This window comes from Pelmatolapia mariae, linkage group LG7 (assembly GCF_036321145.2).
Source record: "Pelmatolapia mariae isolate MD_Pm_ZW linkage group LG7, Pm_UMD_F_2, whole genome shotgun sequence".
Lineage (NCBI taxonomy): Eukaryota > Metazoa > Chordata > Actinopteri > Cichliformes > Cichlidae > Pelmatolapia > Pelmatolapia mariae.
In genome coordinates, this window is record NC_086233.1 from 28209143 (window position 1) to 28231600 (window position 22458).

At 38.9% G+C, this 22458-nt stretch overlaps 1 protein-coding gene across 1 annotated transcript in view; it reads right to left on the reverse strand.

Annotated features, from left to right (window-relative positions):
• LOC134632126 (matrix metalloproteinase-17-like) overlaps nt 1-16467 on the reverse strand; it is an 87628-nt gene extending 71161 nt beyond the window's left edge. Inside the window, exon 1 of the mRNA XM_063480724.1 lies at nt 15930-16467. Coding sequence (XP_063336794.1) covers nt 15930-16073 — 144 coding nt within the window. The 5' untranslated portion in view covers nt 16074-16467. The remainder of the gene's footprint in view (nt 1-15929) is intronic.
• Nucleotides 16468-22458: the final 5991 nt, after the last annotated feature.

A 22458-nucleotide genomic window follows, 5' to 3' on the forward strand; every position in this document is an offset into this window, starting at 1 on the left:
GATCAAAGAGTAATGGTTTGTTATAAAAGTTATAGCACCTACATTGAACCAAAATAATCACAAAATACGTTGTACTGGTAGTGTCTTTATTTTAAAATGACCCCTTTCTCGATGCACATCCATTGCCCGACCGGGCATATTTTCACACTTCCAGTGGCATTCAGAGAGAGCAACCACGACCCAATAAATAATGAATCTCCACAGACATGGACATCAAATGTGGTAAATATGGCCATTATGTGCAGTGTAATTGCATACTACAAGGGCTACATATTGATATTTGATCGGTAGCAATTTCAGATAACTGGCAAAGAAATACATGTTTGTATTTCCAGGTATTTAATATAATTTTTGATTTCTCAGATTGTGCTCCCTTTCTTTAGTGCCAACATTTTCTACAAGTTCCAAACCACATAGCAAAAGAAAAGTATAATTATTATGAATATACAAACATTTTGCTTGAGAAGAGAAATCTACAGTAGTTAAAATCAGGATCTGGGAGGTAAGTTCTGAGAAAAAAAAATAACAACCCAAAAAGATCTATAATCAAGAAACAGCTTTGACTAGACAGAGATGCTAATCTTTCCAGTCTGTAAAAAAAATGTCACTTAAAAGCAATATGAGACTATAAATGTGTATCACACAGATGTAAATGTCTCACATCAAACAGTCTTCTGCTTCTAATGTTGCTCTCCAATGAGGACATTTCTTTCAACTGAATTTCATCAGAACATCCATGGGTTCTGCAGCAGGCGCTAAGATGGTATCATTATTCAAAGCAGTTGTAACAGCTTTAGCGTTTTATAGCAGAAGCTTATACTGAGAGATAGTTTACTTAAAGTATTACACTGGGATGATGTAGGATCCAAGGAATGAGAGCTTGCTTAAGTGTATTTGACTGAGAAGCTCCTGAAACCATTCCAAAGGCATATCCTGAGTGTAAACACAATTTACTGACGAAATTAAAGATTTAGTCTCATTTGTGCAAACAGATAAGATCAAAGAGGGAGAATATAGGGGGATAGAAAGAGAGGGAAATTGGGGATGACATGCAGCCTGAATGACACATTTAATTGAACAGAAAATTGAGGCTGGATTGCCAAGCAAGTAAAAGAGTGAGAATTAATCCAGGCCTGCAAATCATCCGTCTATTTTAATGCATTTTTTTTCCTCAGCTCACCTTTCCTCTCAGTGAGCACTTACCCCTCTCATCTTTTTGCATGTTTCCATGAATATGTGTTCAAGGTTTATAGCTTGTTTAAAATCCTCGAAGTGGAGCAGCATTTTTAAGGGCCCATGCTAAAACTATGCATCGACTGCAGTTTTCTCGGCCAATTACAAATTTCAGATTTCTCCCTAAGTTTGACCTGCTGATAACGATTTCTGCAAATTCCAGTTTTCTCTCTAAGATATATAACTGACTGTACATATAAAAAAAATAAAAAACCAACCAAACTAAAAATCAAAACAAAAAATAAACCCAACCAACCAACCCCCAAATTTTTAATAGTAAAATAAATTATTACATTTTATAATTTCTCAAAAACTACATTAAGTAACAGGTTTTTCCTTTCACTTGAACATGGGAAAATAAAATGCTCTGCTGCTGGAAAAAGGTTCAAATAATCAAATGAAAATTAGTTGCTGTACACCTGCGTTTACTGGCATACCTTACCAAATGGTTAATGACATTATTTTCGATACAATATTAATAAGTTTACCAAATAACAGGACGTCCACCCTTTTCTGTTTTTCACACCATGACATAATTTTTTTTTTTCTTTATAATTTTCCTCGATACTGCTCTGATCCTTTGCTTATGCCGGGGCTATCGGCTTGTAGCTGACTGAGAGCGTTGGATAGCTTCAGCTTTTGCCTTTGTCTGCTTCTTTAACGTTAAGCTAGGTGAAGGAGATTTGTTGTAGGTGGTCCACCCCACGGTTTACTTTGGCAAATTTTGTGTCTTCATTCACAACTAAGAGTTTCCTTGCGAAGATCATGTTAGTGTGTGGAAATGAGTGTGCACATGGTCGTTTGCCTCACCGTGGAACGCTGACAGGCCATTCAGCTGACCACGAACATCGGAAATCTTCCCATTTCAGTCCATGGCTGGTCGACTGGTGCATCGCTAAACCATTAGAAAATAAAGATTTGCTTTGTCGTTTGGTAGTGCTAATACTAATCTATCTGAGATAAATTTATCTGATAATTTATATCTGAGATAGGTAATAGCACAAAGAGCAAAATTTCATGGAAACAGGACTTTCTCTCAGCAGAGAAGGACGGCCAATTTTATGTATGATAAGCTTCACTTAAAACAAGAGGCAGCCCTACTTAAAATGAATCAGTGTGTCAGTCATGACTCGAGCAGTTTGAAGTGTTGCTCTGGTCACCTCTACCAGTATGCTCCTGGTGCTTTGTCAAAAATAAATGTTTCTCAAACATCGGGTAGTTCTCAGTGCCGTTATCCCAGAGATCCATTGTCACAAGACACTAAATATACTTGAAGTTGATAATTTGATTGTAAATACAGAAACATTTCAACGAAGAATTTGATTTTTCTGGATTGTAATATTTTTTGTATAGAACTATGCATGCCTTCATTTTCCTAACCACTGATGCAAGCCTTCTTGCGGGGAGGTGGGAGTGCACGAGCCTATCCCATTTGTCATGTGGAAAGAGACGGGTTACACACTGGACAGGCTGCCTGCCCATTACAAGCCCTTACAGAACTATATATGAACAGTTCATTTGTAAAAGCCTCTAAACGTTACCTCCTTCAAAAGTGAGAAAAAGCTATCAAGCAAAAGCTCTCACTGCGTAGTATATGATAAACAAATGTCATCACTTCAAATCTTACTAAATCTCCCACTGAGTCTCTTCCAAAACATGTTTTGTTTTTTCCTGGCAGAAACTTCAATTCCCTTTGTCAGCAAAAGCTACTATATCGACAACACCACTAATCAGAGGAAGCACATTCGATCACGTGACACTCAAACAGGTCAAGTCCCATTTATCAGCTTGTTCAGGCTTTTATCATAATGTTGCTTGACAACTTAATTCATAAATTTGTATCTTAGCTCAATTGATACGACAATAGTACACTCCTTTTTTAGTTACTCATACTTGTTTTTTTGTCTCTCAATTATTTTTGACTCCTATTATTTTTTATATTAATTTAGTATTTATCTTTATGAATTTTAGGCCCAGGGGGTGGTGCAGATTTTGTGGAATATCTTTAATGCCTACGTTTAGCAACAAAGTGTGCTATTATTTTGTGTCATCCGCGGTTACTGCTAATCTGTTTGTGATTATTTCTTTCATTCTTCTTCTTCTTTCCAGCTGCATCTTTAATTTTCCACCAATTTCCTATGTGTTGTGTGAAGAGCTGGACTTTAAGGTTTCTGGAAAAAAACAATAACAACAACAACAATAATAAATTTAATAATATAAATTTAAAAACAAAGTTCTGTTACTAAAGACAATCAAATTTGTTAAAAACCAATGAACAGACTTAAGTCACATTACTGAAAATAAGAAATTTAAATGAGTTACTAAAAACTTTTTCAATGAAAAAAAACTTAGAGCTTGATTTAAACCTTATTTAAAACAAAATACGTCAGCCTTTGAGGTTTTTGCAGCTCCTATATATGCTCGCTAATTAAATGTTTCCCATAGGAAACTGTAGTTTAAGTCTTTCTTTATTTCAGTAGTTTATGAACACTGGGACAGATGTTCATAGACTACCACCAGTGGTTAGGTAGTTAGACAGTTGTGACCGTCGTAAAACACTTTAAAGCTATTGTTAAAATTTCATTATTAGCTACTTTTATTTGATTCTATAAGAGTATGTATGATGATTTTAGCTGTAATGAAAAGCATTCAATATCTTGTTGCAGAAGTAAAAGGAGCGAGATATGTGGTAGCATTAAATTAAAGTCCAGCTTAGACCACTCGCCTCTTTTAAAAAGCTGAGCATTATTCAGTGAAGATCACAAGAACCAAAAACAATGAGGCTTATATACTGAATGGACCTACATCCACGCCATGACTTTCTTTGTATACCTCAAATTATCTGGCCCACTTGATATATTTAGCACTATTTATCCATATACTATGTAATTTCTCCAAGGGAGCCACAATGGATCTGGCACATAGCACCACCTCTGCTAAGAAGAGATGTGACAAAAGCTCTATAGGAAGTAGGCGTCAAAAAGATTACAGTATATATAAGCTCTTAAACCCATTTGTAAGTGGACGCTAAAGAACAAATATTAAAAACAGATAAGTACAAATACTTAGGAATAAATTGTCCTTTTTTTATTTACTGTAATTCTAGCACTGACCTCTTTTTAACAAGATCCATCTTTGCTACAGAATATCTTTCCTGCAAGGAAAAAAGAGTAAAGAAGAATCCAGAGTCAGAGGGTTACAGCTCTGATCGTAGCCTGGACGCTGCTGCCAAATGTCAAACTTGAGCTTGAATGATTTGGACTCTTGACTAAATGGCTAAAGACAAGCCATTCATTTATATATTTTTTTTAAAAAGCAAGTTTCCTCTTAGAAACACAAATACCAAGTCCAAAATCAAAATTAACTGGCATATTTCTTGACATTAGCACAAGAAGGCACAAAAAATTTGAAGAATACTGTTCCACTGATGCACTTTGTTTTCAGTTAAAATGGCTTATAATTGAACTGGATTGCAAAAATTGTATGCAGTGAACAGAAAAGACTGAAAATGGAGGCAAGGATGGCATTCAATGTAAGATTCCACAGCTACACACTATTTTGCAAGCAGATGGCACACCCGCTACCCTGCTGAAACACTCAATCACTTCACTTCAGGAAGTATTTTTGCTCTGGTGAATACACAATGTGCATATAATGGGATACAAGTCTGACTAGTTGAAAGAATGTGGTACATTCTGATGGATGAGCTTATTCTGACACCAAGTTTCCATTCAGTTGGAGGTGTGAATGTCATTTTCCCAGACACTTGGGAGGAAAATCTGTCCTAATTTGCATGTTTGTATGTGTGAGAGCATGACAACAAGGATTAAAATGTGACTGTAAATGAATCATTTAATCCCTGGCTTAAGGACAGCTCACTATACAAAAAGATGAGACTGAACTGAGTCTGTTGGAGGAAGAAACAAGGAGGATGCAGAGACAAGAGTTGTCTAGAGAAAGAGGTATGGAGACAACAGTGGAGAATACACAAGAGGAAAGACATTAAGAGGCACAGAATGAGTCAACAAAGTCACAGAAAAAGTAATACAGAACGTAAAAAAAGCAGACAGAATAGATGAGAAAAGACTTAAACGAAATTGGACCCAAAATGTGATATATTTTCACCCTTCTGAATCTGTATTCATGAAGAAGAAAATACAGGTGATTGGATGGACAAAAGACTAGTGTGATACATTTATATGAACTGCAATATGTTGGGTTAGTTGGACAATGATCAAGCATATGTAAGCACAAATCTATGTGTAAATTATAAGCAGAATTAGATAAAACACAGCACAGTCTTGCACTGACGCCTGGTTCAAATCCACTGGTGGGCTCGGGTCTCTCTGTGGAGTTTGCATGTTCTCTCTGTGTCTGCGTGGGTTTTCTCCAGCTACTCCAGCTTCCTCCCACGATCCAAAGACGTGCATGTTAAGCTAACCAGTGAGTCTAAATTGAATGTAAGCATGAATGGCTGTTCATCTATCTATGTTAACAGTGCAATAGACTGGCAACCTGTCCAGGCTGTAGTCAACCTGTCACACTATGGCAACTGGGATATATACAGCATTCCATTTGAAGATGGAAGTTGGAAATGCCAATGTTTTTCAGGGCCAAAAAAAGAACAACTGCAATGTGATGTATTGGTAATGATTGATGAATGGGTTGACTTTGCAAGTGAGCAAAACAAATCCTGTTTTCCTTGCTTTTCTGACTACTAATAATGGAACATGGTCAACCCAGGAGTCATGGAATGGAAAATGCATTAATGGATGGAGAAAACACAAAATCTGTGTTTACTATGCAGAGTTTACTTGAGATGGGTGCTTAGGTACATGTCACGGCGGGGTGCGCCGATGTATTTTTTAAACGGACCCAAGAGCAGACACTGCAGGAGACGGAGCTGGTTTGCAAAACAAAAGCGAGTCTTTATTAGGGCTGAATGAAGGCAAACAAGAAGAATGCTAAGGGGAAAAACAGAAAACGACAAAACTACATTGAGAGCAGACTATGAACAACTATGAAACTGTGAAAACTATGACGACTATGGTGTGGAATAACAGACGACCTGACAATGAGTGAACGGAAACACAGACTAAATACACACTAGGGGTAATCAGGGGGAGTGGAAACACATGAGGAAACAGCTGACACAAATGAACCTAAGGACATTACAGGGGAAGTGAATCTAAACACAATGATAAAGACACAACAGACTATTTTAAAATAAAACAGGAAACACTGAGAACATACAACAATCAAAGAATAAAACGAAGATACACAAAACACTGAGTGACAGACCCAGTACTATGACAGTATATTAACTTGCATGTTTTTTGACTGATTTTAACTTCTTTTTTTTAACTGCCCAAAAGAATGTCAAGATCTGTGATTTATTTACTAGCAAATAACGCCTTTATTTCCCCATATTTCCCATCATGGCATCTTATCTTCTGGCAGGCTTGCTGGCCAGGTTCCTGTGGTTGCAGTCCCTGATATCATTCAGCTCCTTATGCAAAAAGAAACTTGTAAGGCATCAGATGGACTCTAACTTCCACTGCAGCTATTTACAACTGACCATACTTTTGCTCTGGAGATCTACTTTTTGCTTGAGTGCCTCTCTAAAAAGAACCTGCAGCACATGGATATTAGTTCACGTGCCAAAATGCCAACCTCACCGAGGCAGCAGAGCAGAACAAAGACTACTGTCATCAACTGCAGTCCAAGACTGTGAAGTTTAGTGAGTCTGCAGGGTCAGGGAAACTCTGATTATATTGCTTAATGTTTTATTTGATCGAGTTAGAGTCCATGTACACACTGGAGAGAATGCTAATTATTGCTTCATAATTTACTGACAAAGTCACAATATAAGGTGCTACTTAATTATTTATATAAGAAGGTATGGGGTCTGCCTCCATACATGTGCTTGCATGAATGCATATCTACCCTCGTTACTGCAACAAACAGAAACAAATTCTGTGGGAAATGCTTTAGTTTCATATGATAAATTATAAAAGGGACACCTACACACTGTTTGGAATGATGCCCACAATGGCTTGCAGTTTTGTTTTTTTGAAGAATGCTTTTTGTCAGAGAGTGTGTGTAAACCTCCTTGCTGAGACAGCCACCGGCTTGTCACAAAATCTTGTTTACTATGAGAAAAATGTGCTTAATTTGTGCAACTTGCACCTCATTTCTGAGAGGCCAGAAAGATGCACCTGTTTAAACACAGGTCTCTGCATTCTTTTTTCCCCAAAATGAGCAAATTTCAGTACAAAGTGTATTAATGGCAGGCCTAAAAATTACAGTACAAATTAACCTTCACTATGGTAGAAGACAGAGGGTATGTACTGAGTGATGCCAAAGTCAATGAAAAATCCAGCAGAGTTAAAGAGGAAAATCTACAACTCAGTACCCAAAACATTTAGTGTAATATGTGTCTTTCTCCTCACTTCCGAAAACAAATCTATTACATTTTCACTGTTAGAAGTCCACTTCTCGTGTTTTTTTTTTTTCTAATATGCACATGCATCAATAACAGAAGGGTAGATAACCTTTGTGAGTGAATGGGGTAGTGGGAGATGGTAAAACGGGGATGCCAAGTAGAAAGAGGACTTAAAATGTCAGCAAGAGATTAAAGATAAACAAACTGATGGAGCCAATTAGAACAGCCCCCCTACAACTGGAGCCTAATTTAATAAGCATAAGTTTCAGTGTCTCCATTGAGGGTAAAAAGCCCCCAAACCTTCTTTGAAGTTCTTCTCTCTGTGGGTGCTAATGTGGCATGGCAATGAGTGAAAACCCAACAGACACATGGACTGAATAAAGCTTAGCCAGTGTCCCTTGATAGTGGGGATAAAAGAAGGTTACACACAAATAGATAACAGACCTGACAGAATTAGACTTTAACTTGTTTGTTTCTATGGGTTAACCTATACACCAATTATCCACAACACTAGAAACCCACTGGAAGGTTGGGTGTACAGCATGAATCATGTTACAAACAAATGTTCTGCTGGGAAATCTTGGATCCCGGCATTCCTCTTGATTTAACTTTGACATGCAATATCCACCTTAATATTGCTGCAGACTAAACACGAGGAAGCCAACATGGAAGTGCCAAAACTGCAGCCCACTGAGGCTGACTGTAAAAGTAAGCCCCAAATCAACAGTGTTAAAATGCATGTTTACAGCCTGGTACAAGACAAGATTTTGGATAGTTTCCCACTTTTAAAAAACTGTTTGGTCATTGGATTATTTTTAAACAACTCACTTGTTTTAATTTTGTTCGAGCTTAAAGATGGAAGGTGCGGCTGCTTTGATTGACGGGACAGCGTCTGTGATGCTGTAGCCTTTTGGAGTATTTTAAATGGAATCTCACTCAATAAACATGTCCTCTTATGGCCTTACTCCAGTTTATGCTCCAGATGCTAGGTGAAATTCGAGTATTTGATCTGTGTCACATGGCACTTTTTAGCAATTATCTGTCTCTATGCATTGCACACATCCAGTTGATAGATGTTTAGAGAAAAACACTTCCTCAACTGTGCAGCCAAGTGATGGAAACATGTTGAGTTAAAAATCTGAAAGCAGCCTTTGTTTTTGTTCCTTTTGCTTGCATCAACTTTGGGAAATCTCAAACTATAACAGAAAGGTCATACAGTGATATATAATTGCCTGTCATTCAAATAATCAGCAATCAGTGTCACATGTACATCATTGTTAATCTCTGTGACCTTTAGTGGTATGGAAAATTGTCAATCAAATCCACTTTACATAAGCTAGGAACTGTATAATAGAGTGGCATTGCATCAATATGTTTGATCTATGAGCAGGTAGTATGCAAATTCATCTATGTAATTCCATTTTAAAGTTCAATTCAATTCAGTTTCATTTAAATAACACTAATTCAGAACAACAGTTGCTTCAAGGCACTGTGTACAGTGAAGACTCTACAGTATTAGAAAGACACCCCAACAGTTACCAAACCCCTATGAGCAAGCACTTGGTGAGACAGGGCAGAACTAGGCTCAGGGAGGGGCGGCCATCCACCACAACTGATTGGGGATGAGGGGGAGGAGAAGGGAGACAAGACAAAAGTTTAATAATCGCTAATGATTAAATGCAGTAGAGGAGTATAAACACACAGAGATGGAAAGGAGATGAGTGAAGTAAAAAGGCCCACCTGCAGTCTACAGGCCTTTACATACCGAGTGTGTAATATTTGTGCAAATGTTTTGAGCATTAGAAATATTTTTCAGACTCAGCTATGCTTAATGTGGCCGTTCACACTGACCATGTAATTATGCAGGATGAATTTGTGGCATTTATTCTGTTTTGGATCAAGTTTGATTTTTCTGATTTTCGCATGCAAATAAACAGATCTGACCAATCAGACCAGTTTCAACTCCTCGATCTAACCATGAAATTCTCTGTACTGGTGCCTTCACTGGACAATTGTATGAACCCAGAATCTGTTTTTTTCCTTTCCTTGTTTATAAAAATTAGGATCAGCTCATCATCGCTTGTTTTTTCCACAGTGCATTTGTTTAGGGTGAAAAAATAATGCAACACATTCAGTATGTATTTAAGTTTCACAACAAGTTTGTGTCTGAAAAATTCTGAGTTTCATGTCACTTTTCTGCAACTTGCTTGGTGTGTAATGGCCTTATGACTATTGTAGCATAATGGGATGGTTCATGGTCACCTGACTCAGCCCTACATTTAAGCTTTATCAAAAAGGAACATTTTTAAGCCTAATCTTGAAAGTAGAGAGGGTGTCTGTCTCCTGAATCCAAACTGGTAGCTGGTTTCACAGGAGAGGAGCCTGATAGCTGATGGCTCTGCCTCCCATCCGCCTTTTACAAACTCTAGGAACCACAAGTAAGTGCAGTCTGAGAGCGAAGTGCTCTGTTAGGACAATAAGGTACTATGGCGTCTTTAAGATAGGATGGGGCCTTATTAAGTTCAGAGATAAAGGAGTGACTATGTATGTAAGGATGTATATATGGACTGCCCTGGTACACAATTCATAAAGCCATGAAAGAGCTGCCGCATGTTTCTATAGTGATCCTTGCAGTGATGTCTGTTTAGCTTTAGCTGAGGAATGTTGGCAACTGGCATGTCTACATTAAGCATGCTCATTCAAAAATACACACAGAGCATGCACACACGTGCAAGTGTGTCCATGTCGCTGTGTTTGACTCTATTTTTAAACTTGAGTCCGAAACAGCAAAGCTCTGTTCTTACCATAAACCCAAATGCAAAATTAAGCCCACTTCAGAATGCGATTCAAACAGTCAAATAAACTGCAATTTACAGGATCACGAGTGCCTCTTAAAATTCTGCAGATTGTTACTGGCTCATTATATTCACTTGATAGGAGTTTGAGTATCAACAGTGGACTAGAGAAAGTAGGTCTAATTGCCAGTGATATTTGGATGGAGACGCAGCTTATCTCTGCCACCCACTCAATCTCTCTTGGTCTTCTTCCTGCTCCTGTAATTCTCCTCATTTTATTTGGACATTCAGACGAATGGGATCATGAACCCATAGCGGTCTTGAAGTTGACTCCAAAGATGACAAACATTTGTCCTCATCCAGTCCCTCACCTTTTCTTTATTTCAACCATCTATTTCACTTGTTCAGAAATGACAACTGCTTTGTAACGACAAATAATGAGATCACTAGTGTGGCACTGACCAACACACACACACCGATCTATACACAACTTATAAAACAGAAACACACAAACAAGAAGAAAGTGGCATTCACATACAGACATAACCACATTTATTATAATTCTGCCAATTTCTGCAAGCAATTTCAGAGAAGCTTTGTTGTTCCTTTTGGGTTTTCTTGATCGTGCTAGTAAAGCTGTCTATTGGCAGTTCAGTTGGCATGGCTATGGATTATTTTAGGTTTTAGCATGTGAGCCAGCATAACACCAGAAACCACTGTAATTACAAGATGTAGTCGGCCCTTTGAATAGCAACGGCAACCAAAACCTTGATCCGGTCAAAGACAAGAGGGAAGGCGGGGCCCCTGAAGTTAAAATAGAACTGTCCACATGGAGTTGATTTGAGGTTTTCTATATGGGGAGCCCTGGAGAGTGCCTGCACAAGTAATGAAGTCAGTTCAAACCAATCGCGTGCAGCTCTGTTGTGGAAAACATCACTCACTTGCCCACAATATTAAATCCATCACTACTGTAAAACTAAACAAAAATAGATGGGAGAGAACTACTGTGTTGAGACTAAGATATCCACCCTTTTCTGCTGAAATAAAAAGCAGATAAACTGATAAGATCCAGCCTGGAGTGCTTGTGCCACCAACCAGTTCAATCATTTTACGGTTACATAAAGTCAGACGGCAGAAAAAGAGTGAATTTGTTTTGGTGCATATAAATCTGAAATGCACATGCAACCCACAAAAAACACATCCCAGAGCACTAGAGGCTTGTTTTACTAGGATATTTTAGACTCGCCAGTATAGTTAGGTAGTCATAATTTAACTCAGAGAGTTACACAGAAATGAGCACTGGTTTTATGGACTCGCTTCCATTTTCTGCTGGAGTAAATAAAGATAAGTGTTTTGATGTGGTTGCATGACCAGCTGTGTCTTAATTTTCCCAAAATGTGTTGCAAATTATTCCAATGATATCTGATTACTTACATTTGAGCCATTGTCAGAGTCACTCTTTGTGAAACCAGCCAAAGGTCAGGAAAATTCAGAACTTCAATATTAGAAAGGGATTTAGCAGTTTGAACAAACAAGGCAAGACCAACTATCACATTCATGGCTTAAATAATACAGACAAATTCATTTGCTGGCTGAAAACATCATGCAGAAGTGCTGCAGCTGCCACACTTAACTCCCACACCAGCATGCTACAGCGCAGCCAACAGAGCACCAGGGCCCTTAAGATCCTTGCTGAATTGGGCTCTAAGGATATTATGAACTCTGACAGTTTCCTCAGAAACTTGCAAGTCCCAAGAGAACTTTTACACTTAGCAAAGCTGCAATGACAGATTGGAAAGGAGCAGATTGAAGGACTGGTTCATTTCCACAGTATCTCCCTCTTCCCGAGAAGCCGGGAATGTGTTATATATTACACGATGAACACTCTCTCTCGCTCTCTGTTAATCATGACACAATGCTGCACAGAAATCTACCCCTTGACATCAGAGAAAAAAATGCCCTTGTCCTGGATATAATCCCCATGGCGCAGTAGTACAGACATAAGGGTCACACGTCAAGATAGAAGTGGAACGGTAGTGCTAAAAGTATCCAAAAGTCGGGCATGATAGAAATGAAGTAGCATTTTACTTTTTCCTGCTTTTCATTCAATATCTGCTGTCTTTTCTTTTCCTTCTTTGTTAGGTTTTTTTGATAATATATAGCTGATTAGTCATTTCGGCGCACAATGCTTCCATCACTCCTTCCCTTGACTGTTTCTGCATCCAGCTTTCTCTTTGAGCTCCCTCTCTCCCTGGGTCTCTACGTGTAATCAGAAGAACCATGATGTGCTGGTAGAAAGAAAGCATCCTATATCTGGGTTGGAAGAAGAAAATTGAAGGAAGGAGACTGAATGACTGAGGGGACAGAATATAATACTGGTGAACTGCGCACTCATGAGAGGCAAAGAAAGAGCTAATGAGGAGTGTTGGGGCTGGGCACGCCGGTTGCATGAGAATTCAGTATTATGAGGTCTAGCAGGGAAGAGGGGAAAAAAAGGGAGCAGTGGTAAAGAGGGTGGCGTCTACCAGGGTTTTCTTTTTTTTTTCTTCTCTACTCAGTGGACAGAAGACCAGATGGTACTCTCATTAAAGGAATTATGAAGCAAAATGAGAGTTAGAGGCAGACTGGTAAGAAATGGTTATCCCATCAGGCATATACCACACACTTATTTGGTTTTATTGCTTAAAGACATGAAAAAAATAAATAAGTTAACATTTTCAGCATTAAAAGATTAAATGCAGGAAAGGCATTTTTTCCACACTTTTACAGCATTAAAGCGTACTTAAGGTGCTTTTATCAACACCTTTTACGCTCACCACACCTCTAGCTTAAGACAGCTGCAATAGCAAGTACAATATTAGAGACAAACAGTTCCCAGAGGAAGTCAGACATTCAGTACTGGAGTAGAAAGCAGCCATCAGGATTAAAATGACATTATGAGTGGAAAACATAGTGCAGGGACCATTATAGCTGTTGTGTAGTAGTTCCCTCATATGCTGAAATTGCAAATTGGTGCTCTGCAGTGATGTACTGGGCTAGATAACAGCAAAGCTGAAAACTGCATGCCTCAGAGCTGTGCTTAAGTTTGTGGTGCAGTTAATTATGGTCACTGTGTACACTGGTTACAAAGAGAGATGGATACATTCAGCGCTACATTCAGCACGACTAAAAGCCAAGTAATGGCTCTGAAGTGTAATGGGACTGTGGAGCAGTAGAGCTGGGGATCAGGACACGCTTCTGTGGGTAGATGGTTGTTTTTGTGGACCGAGTCCCAAATGTATAGCACTTATGAAAACCACTGGGCTGAGCTGGGGAGAAGCTACTCAGACCCTCAAGAACTAATTATCCACCTGTTTTTCAACAGCTGAGGGTGATTTCATCAATGCAGGAGAAGTCTTATTTAAAAGTTAATCAACCAATCACAGGGGAGAATGGTGCTCATCTGTCCATCTGCCTACCCATGACCATCCTAAAGCTGCTTTCACATACTGAGAAAAAAATCCTGGTATTGCACACATGCTATATGCTGAAACTGTTGAGTCTAAGGTGCTAACGTTACGATAGGGAATGACATGGTGTCAGAGCGTCGATAAAGCCCCAGCTTTCAAGCAAAACTTCTCCAGTGTGTTAATTTGTGTATTTTTTCTGCTTTATCAAATTACAAATTGGAGACTTTGAGGTTCAGGAATGTTGATTAGAAAAATCAAGAAATGTGTGGATGTCACCTTGGGTTCTGAGAGACTTCATTATTTTCTCTAGACTTTTAGACATAACAACTAACTGTTTCGTTGCAGAAATTACTCCATTAATCAGTAATGAAAACAATGTGTCTAACCACTCCTGTCAGTGATGCTTAGACATTACCCCCACTACTATTTATAGGCTAAAAATTATGTAAACATTATAGTTAAACCCATCTAAAGCCACTCGTAGTGAAGCAGCTAACACAAACCTGAGGAGAGCTAATGTAAACACATGACTGATGAGGATAGTGCTTTAAGTAGCAAATATTAAACCCAACCAGTCTTTTCAACTCAAACCAGGATGGTTTAGTGGTAAGAAAAACTGCTTCAGTCAAGGACACATTGTTCTGTTTCTCCTGGCTACATAAGAGACCAAGTATTTGTTGAGTATCAAGATGGCTTTAAGGTATGGCGACCAAACATTTGCAATTAACACACTGTATTCTTCAAACCTGAGAAACTGAAGGTCAAAACATGTCTGCAGGTCTGAGTATTGAAGACCAAGGAAACAAAATGTTGTCTCCAAAACATCCACCAGGTAATATGTGGAACTGGTCCAGCTTGAAAACCAACCCTGAAATTTCTTTGATAACAGACTTAATGCGCAATCTTCTCCATCACCACCACCAACAACGACAAAAAAAGACAAACAAGCAGCTGGCAGAGACGAATGCAGGGAGACACAAGCTGAATGAACAGCAATGAATGAATCCATCAAAGCTCGGAGGGATGAATCTCTATGGGGAGACTGACTATGGTTTTACATTAGGCAAAACAATGTGGAGATAACAAGAAATACTAAAACCTAATGAGACAGTTAAGTTGATCTGTAATATAGCCATTAATGTAAACACTTAATTAGAGTGTCTCAAGAGTTCCTAATTAACAGATACTTGTTTAATTTGCAAGTCCGCAGCTCATTAAACTCCAAATATAAAGTGGAAGTATTGTGAGCCCAAGCTGCTGATGAAAATATTATATAATAGCTTTAATTTGCTGAATACAGTTCACTGAGAGGATTGGAGTGATTTTTTTTTTTTGACTGTACCAAGGCTTATGCATAAAACAGAGTGTAAATAGTAAAATTCACATAACAATTATGGACTTGTTCCACACTTTAATTCCATTTATCACCACAGTAAACTAATGAAAACTATTAAACTAGCAGCTCACGCCAGTAATAGGTTTGCACTTTATCTTTTTTTCCTCATGCTGATCAAACTCAGCATGAGGAAAATATACTGAAGTAGTCTTTTAGAAGCATTACTGAGGAAAGGAAATAATGTCCTATGGCTGAGGTTGTCGTCGCGCTGGAAGGGAGCCCCGCTTGCCATTCATCAGTGGAGGATATATACTATGTCAGCATGCTGTGGAGGAGTTCGATATGCCGCCAAGGCAAATACATTTACATTTATTTATTGAATACCATTACAGGGACTCTGATTCCTGCTTTGGCAACAGTCTCCTATTTTTCTCCATTACACCCAGTCTGCGACGCCAGGCTACCCCTAGGGACACTGGACCGCTGCGAGGTGTTACAGTTCGGATCAAATGGAAAGGACGGCATTTCTACATGCAAAAGTAGGGTAAACTGCTCATTTCCGAGAGTTGGTATGCCCACGGGAGGTCTGAAAACTTTCCACTCTCCATGCATGTCTAAAAACGTTAATGTAGCAAACTTCCTATCCCCGTGTAAAAAGATGGGAAACTTACCACCCCCATGTCCAGCTGCTCGGTAGTCAGAGAGGGAGCCGCTCCAGCCAGAGGTAAAAACCACAATACTGGCATCACCACCGCCACCAGCAGCATCTTAGGAGAGATATTCCTCATCCACTTGTGAAGAACCAAAGAAATCATGATGCCCTATGACAGGCTGATCCTGCAGGGCTCAGACATCGACCCCGGCAGCCGCATCCACTGGATAAATAACACGCCGACACTCTGTGAAATGTGCCCGAGTCAGTCTACCTCACTGTTGACCGTAAGCACATAAAACACATTAAACCCGTTTTTCTCTCTCGCTCTCTCTTCGGTAGGGACGTTAAGGAATTTCAAGTTTTTGTTTTCTGCGAAATAACACTTGTGATCACCGCCTAAGTGGTCGCAACAAGAAGTAACAAACTGAATATTCTCAGTCTGTATAAGAAGTCCTTCACAGGTTATTTATTCCAGCAGCAAGACACCCGAGGTCCGCTCCGGATCGTGCACTCTCGAACACTGTGGAAAGAAAGCAGCTGTGTGCGGCTTTGTCCCGGGCAGGAGAGGAGATCGCACGTTGACAGGCACGCTGAGAGAGTGGATGAGTATTTGGCTCAAAGGATTCTGGGGAAGGAGGGAGAAGGGTAGGGGGGGGGGAGAGACAGAAGGGGAGTTCAGCGCCTTTCTCAGCCCACTTGGACTCTACTTAATGTATGACGCGCGTCGTGCGTAACGTGAAGGTCTCAGGGGTGGCTTGGGTTAAGACATAAACCACAGTTTATCGATGTTGCTCTTTTATCTTTACACGACAAATGTGTCACTGTTAAGTGTGTATATTTCTTGGGCTAAATCCTATTTTGAAGCAGTAGCGTGAATTTGAGTTTGTCTGTGTGTTACACAAACAGGAGATCAAAAGAGCGTCTTTTAACCATGCATCATGGTAATAACATTACAATACCAGTATGCTTGTTGTTCCCAATACAGCGATATATACTGGAAGGGTCAGACAGAATCTTTGAGATATCCGTATTTCGCAGTTGGTAAATCCTCTTAGCTCCCTGATTGCTCGAATTTCCTCTGGTGCCAGTGGATTTTTTTTTTTTTTTTTGAAAAAGTGAATAATTTATTATGGATTAACTGCAAGTGGATGCATCGATACACCCGCCAGGATCATTTGCCTTTATTGTCATTGCCACAAGAACAACGAGACAGCACAGGCTCTCCAACAACAATTAATAATAACTAATAAATGATAAATAAATAGTACAATTAAAATAGTAAATACAAATTAATTTTATGTAATTTAAAGCCAGGAAGAGTTGTGTATGCGAGCCATTAAGAAGTCTGATTGCTTGTGGATGGAAACTGTTTGTCATTCCACAAGTCGTTGCTTTAATGGACCTGAACCTGTTGCCTGATGGGAGCAGCTGGAACAGGTGATGGGCAGAGTGAGAAGAGTCAGTGAGGATAGGTAGCTGCAAACAGCGGGAGGAGATGGTTGTAATATATGGAAGCTCTGCCCCAATGATCTTTCCAGCAGTTTTAATGATCCTCTGGATGGCTTCCTGTTCTGCCTTTTGTGCAGCTAAAGAGCCAGGCAGCAACACTCACTATTGCACATAGGCAGAAACTGACCAACAGTCTCTGTGGTAGCTTTGCTTTCCTCTGTTTCCTGAAAGAAAAGAGGCATTGTTGGGCTTTACTGATGGCCAAAGCTGTGTTGGAGTCCCAGGATAGTTTCCTGTGAACATTAACCCCAAGAACTACAAGCTGGTGACACACACCATCTCCTTACTGTTAATGTAAAGTGAGGGGTGGTTACACAGACCTGACCTCAGGAGATCCACAATCATCTCTTTTGTTTTGCTGATATTCAGGCAGAGTGTGATCAGAGCACCAGACTGCCAGTTTATCTACTTTCTTCCTGTAAGGCCAAACACTGTGGTCTCATTTCCACTTTGGGGACTCTATGAATTTGTGGTAAGAAATACAACTTTAAATATAAATTTCAATTTGTTTATTTTTCTGTTTAGTCTTAATCTTAGTCCTGAATTTGTCTTATTGACAAAGAGTACATTTACAACACAAGACTTCGAGATAAAGTAATAATTAAGGCACAAAGTGGGTTGGGGTTTACCATCACACATTTTGAATTAGCTTGCTACAAGCCATAAAAATAGTAAACTTGGAACTCTTCCAGATCTCCTCATTGTGCAGTTTTAGTCACTGCTAATTAAGGCTAGGTGATCCAATTTTTAGTCCTTATTATTCCCTAAGTGTGACTTTATTCAACTAATATTTTAATACATGGCAGCACAGCAGTGTGGTGGTTAGCGCTGTCGCTGTACAGCAGGAATGTCCTTGGTTCAAATCATATCATAGTGCTTCTATGTGAAGTTTGCATGTGTGTTTTTCTGTGTCTGTTTGGGTTTTGTCCTGGTACTCTGGCTTTCTCCCCCAGTAACAAAGACATGCATGTATTAGGTTAATTGGCGCATATAAATGATTGACTATCTCCCTGTGTCAGTCCTGTAACAGATTGGCGACCTGTCCAGGATGTAGTCCACCTCTCATTCTGCGACAGTGGGTATAAGATCCTATGACCCTGCATTGGATAAGTGAAAGTGAATGGATGGGCAGATTGAAAATGCAATGGCAAGGAATGAAGAAACTTTGAGTTTATTGGTACATAAAGAGTTTAAAAGGGTTATTTGATTGGTGTTGGACAGGCAGACGTCATGGTTGCGTCTTCACTGCATCATCCATGGGAACATTTCAAAGTAGATCACAGCCAAGGTTATTCAGTCAGTTCTTTGACGCCTCTGTGCCCTTTCAGGACACCACAGTGGCAGCAGTCGTAGTCGAAGCAATCATCTAAGTAGTAATATTATTGATGCAGATTTTCAATTAAACCATGAGCAGTGAGTGCTCAAAGAGTTAGAGAACATGGGAATTAATAAACATATCAGCAGAAGCTAGGTCAGTGAAGTAGAGAATCTGCATATGTCTCTGAAATGCAAAGATGTTTTATTTTGTACCCCTCATTACACTTCTATTTTCACCATATTTGAGAAAACATCAGAGAAAACACAAAACAATTTGCTGAGCTACAGAGATAATTATTATATGAAACAGTGGTACGAGGCGGTTCCTTTCTTCTAAAAAAAGGGTAATGCACTAATTTATTTCCTTTGTGTTGCATAATATTTAAATCCACCAGGTATTGGAGGTGCATTATTGTAATGACCAGCATACTGAGAGCACATTTAACTAGTTCATATGCAGACTGGTCACTCGATGTAAACAGAATAAAGTATTTGAACGCATTTAAATGACTGATGCTTGTTTTTATTTTATCGTGCTCTTGTTCTTGGTAGGAATGAACACACTTGCACATATACACACATTTATTCTGATCCATTACAGCAGTCATTCGTCACTGGTCCAGAGGGGGAAAGACATGAAAAATATATTTTTGCTCAGCAGCATTAAGTTCTGCTGTGTTAGAGCTGCTTCCAGTCCCAGTCAGACTAGTCATATTGCCACAACATTATGATAATTGTAGCATCTGAATATTGTGTCTCACAGCATGCCTGCTGGCAAAAAAGAAGCTTCAGTCATCTGGTTTTATATTAACAGAAGGTTAAAACATCCATTTACTCATCTCAGTCTGCTGTGCACATTTTACCTGAAGTGTTTCGCCATCCTCAGACTCCTTCCCAGAGAAATTTAGCTCATTTTCTTGGTCAGATCGCATAATGATAGGAAGAGCCATTGCCCAGTGCAGACGTGGACTGAATTGAGTTTTTTGGCCGCTGCTACTGTAGCGTGTGCATTTTGATATTTATTGTAGAACATTGTGCCAAATGGCCGCAGACCTTTTGAATTCCTCAGGATAAAACTCAACAGACAAGTGCATTGTTTGATGGCATTGAGCAGCGATGCGATTGTTGTTGCATGCCTTACTGGGTTGTTGTGTGATCAGAGAGACGACATTTGATCATTCTTATTAAGTCATGTAAATCCTAAAGCGATAATTATTGTGCAGCATAAATGATTTATCTTTGTCTATTGCGTGTGTCAGACCCTCTGTGGTCTGTTTCATAACCTGTTGCAGAGATATTTACGCAAGAGTAAACTACATTACAAAAAAAGCAACATTTTCTACATTACCATAATCCAAATAATTAAACAAATTATGCTTGATTTGTTTCAGATTTATAAAAAAAATACATCTTTTGATCTGCTGTCTTTCTAAATGTTTACCATTTTGTTGAAAATGGATAAAAATCCACAGTAATACTTTTTCCCATCTCCACTGACCCTCCTGAACTATTTAAAGTTCCAGAGCCAATACTGGAGTTATACTCTGAAATCTCAATTTCATCTAAACAGCATCCATTTGTCACATTTTTGTTCTCATTCTGAGCAGGTTCTGCTGCCTTGCTCACAGCAACCCGGAGTAGCAGTGACGAGTACAAGACTGTGGCCCTTTCTGAGTCTTAAAAATTATTTTATGTGGCATTTAACACATAGCTTTTGATGCACCACAGGAACACTGCATAAATAATATACAAACGTAAACTGGTTAAATGTAGATATTCACCCCTGGGAAGGTTGAATGTAGTAAACTCCATTTAGCCTGCCAGAGTGCATGAGCTTTACTGTAAATAATGCTTCTGATTACATTTATTTAGTTAACAATATCTCCCTGGACAGTAAAATCAATCAAGGATATGTTATAATTAATCAATCAGTGTGTGTTTGTGTGTGCATGTGTCGTTGATTCAAATGCATCTCTCTCTATTTCCACATCTCTCTTTTTCCTCCTCTCCTTCAAAGTCTGCCTTACCCAATCTTTCTGTCACACTCTCGCAGACTTTGATGTATAGTTCTTGTAAGTCCACAAACGCTGGGGGCAGCCCACCATAAAATCTACAGTGAGAAGACATGAGGGATCTCCCGCAGACTTTCTCAGCCCTTCATGCACGCTTTCTGTAAGACGCTTGAGGACATGCTCCATAATTCATATGATTGTGTCTTTTAAAGTACGACTAGTAGGAGAAGCCCAGAAGTGTCCAAAAACAAATAAGCATAAAGGAAACAGAGTTCAGGTCTGCATGTAGATATATACAGCAGACACAGGTCATTTATCAGCTTTCAGCTGTTTGGCCTGTGTGAAGACATTTTCACCATATTGTGAGCTGGCTGGTCTGCACACATGCTCATTGACGTTTGCAGATGGATGATTACTGACTCTCTTTGCTAATCTTCTCTGTAAATTTATTTATTTATTTATTTTTTGCTATTCTTTAGCTTTTGTTTGTTCTTTTTAAATTAATTTCCGAAACACATAAAATGCAGCAAAGCAAAGAATTTAGTAAAACAAACAAACAGGTGCTTGAGCTAGTTCTTCTGTAGTCCTATTGAGATGGGTTTTCTGAGCTAGGATAAAACCCCCCAAAACAAAACCAAAAATAATAGTTCAAAGATACTTTTTAAATTATTTTAAAATTACAGTCAGAATGCTGACTATATAATACCAGGAAAAAGTTATGAGGCTACTGCTTATTTTTTAATATTTTGCTAGGAAAATGGAAAGGTTCCCCATACTTCTCAAGGCTTCTTGAAGGACATTCAAAGTAGGCCCTGGCTCTGGGGAGGCCAGTTTGTGGCTGATAGTATTCAATTGTATGCTTTTCTATCCAGTTGTGCTTTTATTGTCATACAGAAAAATGAAGCTGGTGCCAATCGGATGCTTTCTAGGTGTTATGTTTAACAGCACTTTTCTGCATTTATAATTCCATCAAATTTCCCACACCAAACCATGAAACACCTCCACCATGTGTTACATGTGGCTACAGATGACCTTATCTCTCTCATGACCTTGTCTGTATATACTGACAATGGTCAGTAAAACTACTATTTTCAAATTTGGATTCATCACTCCATCAGATCTGTTACCAATGATTTTCAGTCCAGTTCTTGTGTAATTTGGTAACCTTAGCGTTTTCTCCCTATTTCCCTTCCAAAGAAGAGTGACAGCCACCCTTCCACTGAGGCCATCTCTTCAGATGAGCCTTCAGCAAGCAGTAGATGAATCAACTAAAGGGCCAAATGCATCTCTCAGGTTCTGTGTCAGGTCTTTGTCAGGTTTTTTCCCCCATATTTCTAAACATTATCAAGTACAAGGACTGAACTGAAAATAAGTGAAAAAGCAGCCAATGTCCGAAGAAGAATCTGAAAGATCTTCCAAAAGTCTGAAGAAATATTGATCTAGACCACTTAAAAAAAAAAACCCAAAACAAAAAACAACAACAACAAGAAACTCTGGCTTTTTGGAAGCAGAATATAAACAACATGGGGTGGTTTAAGACTTTTCATAGTACAGTATAAGTACACATAATTAGTGCAAAGTAGCACTTATAGCCTAGTTTTGATATAGTCTACTAAATGTTTCAAAGTTTTCTCAAATGTACTTTTTTTTTTTTTTTTACCTTTGCTTTTATTATTTATTTTATTTTATTTTCACTTGCTACACACG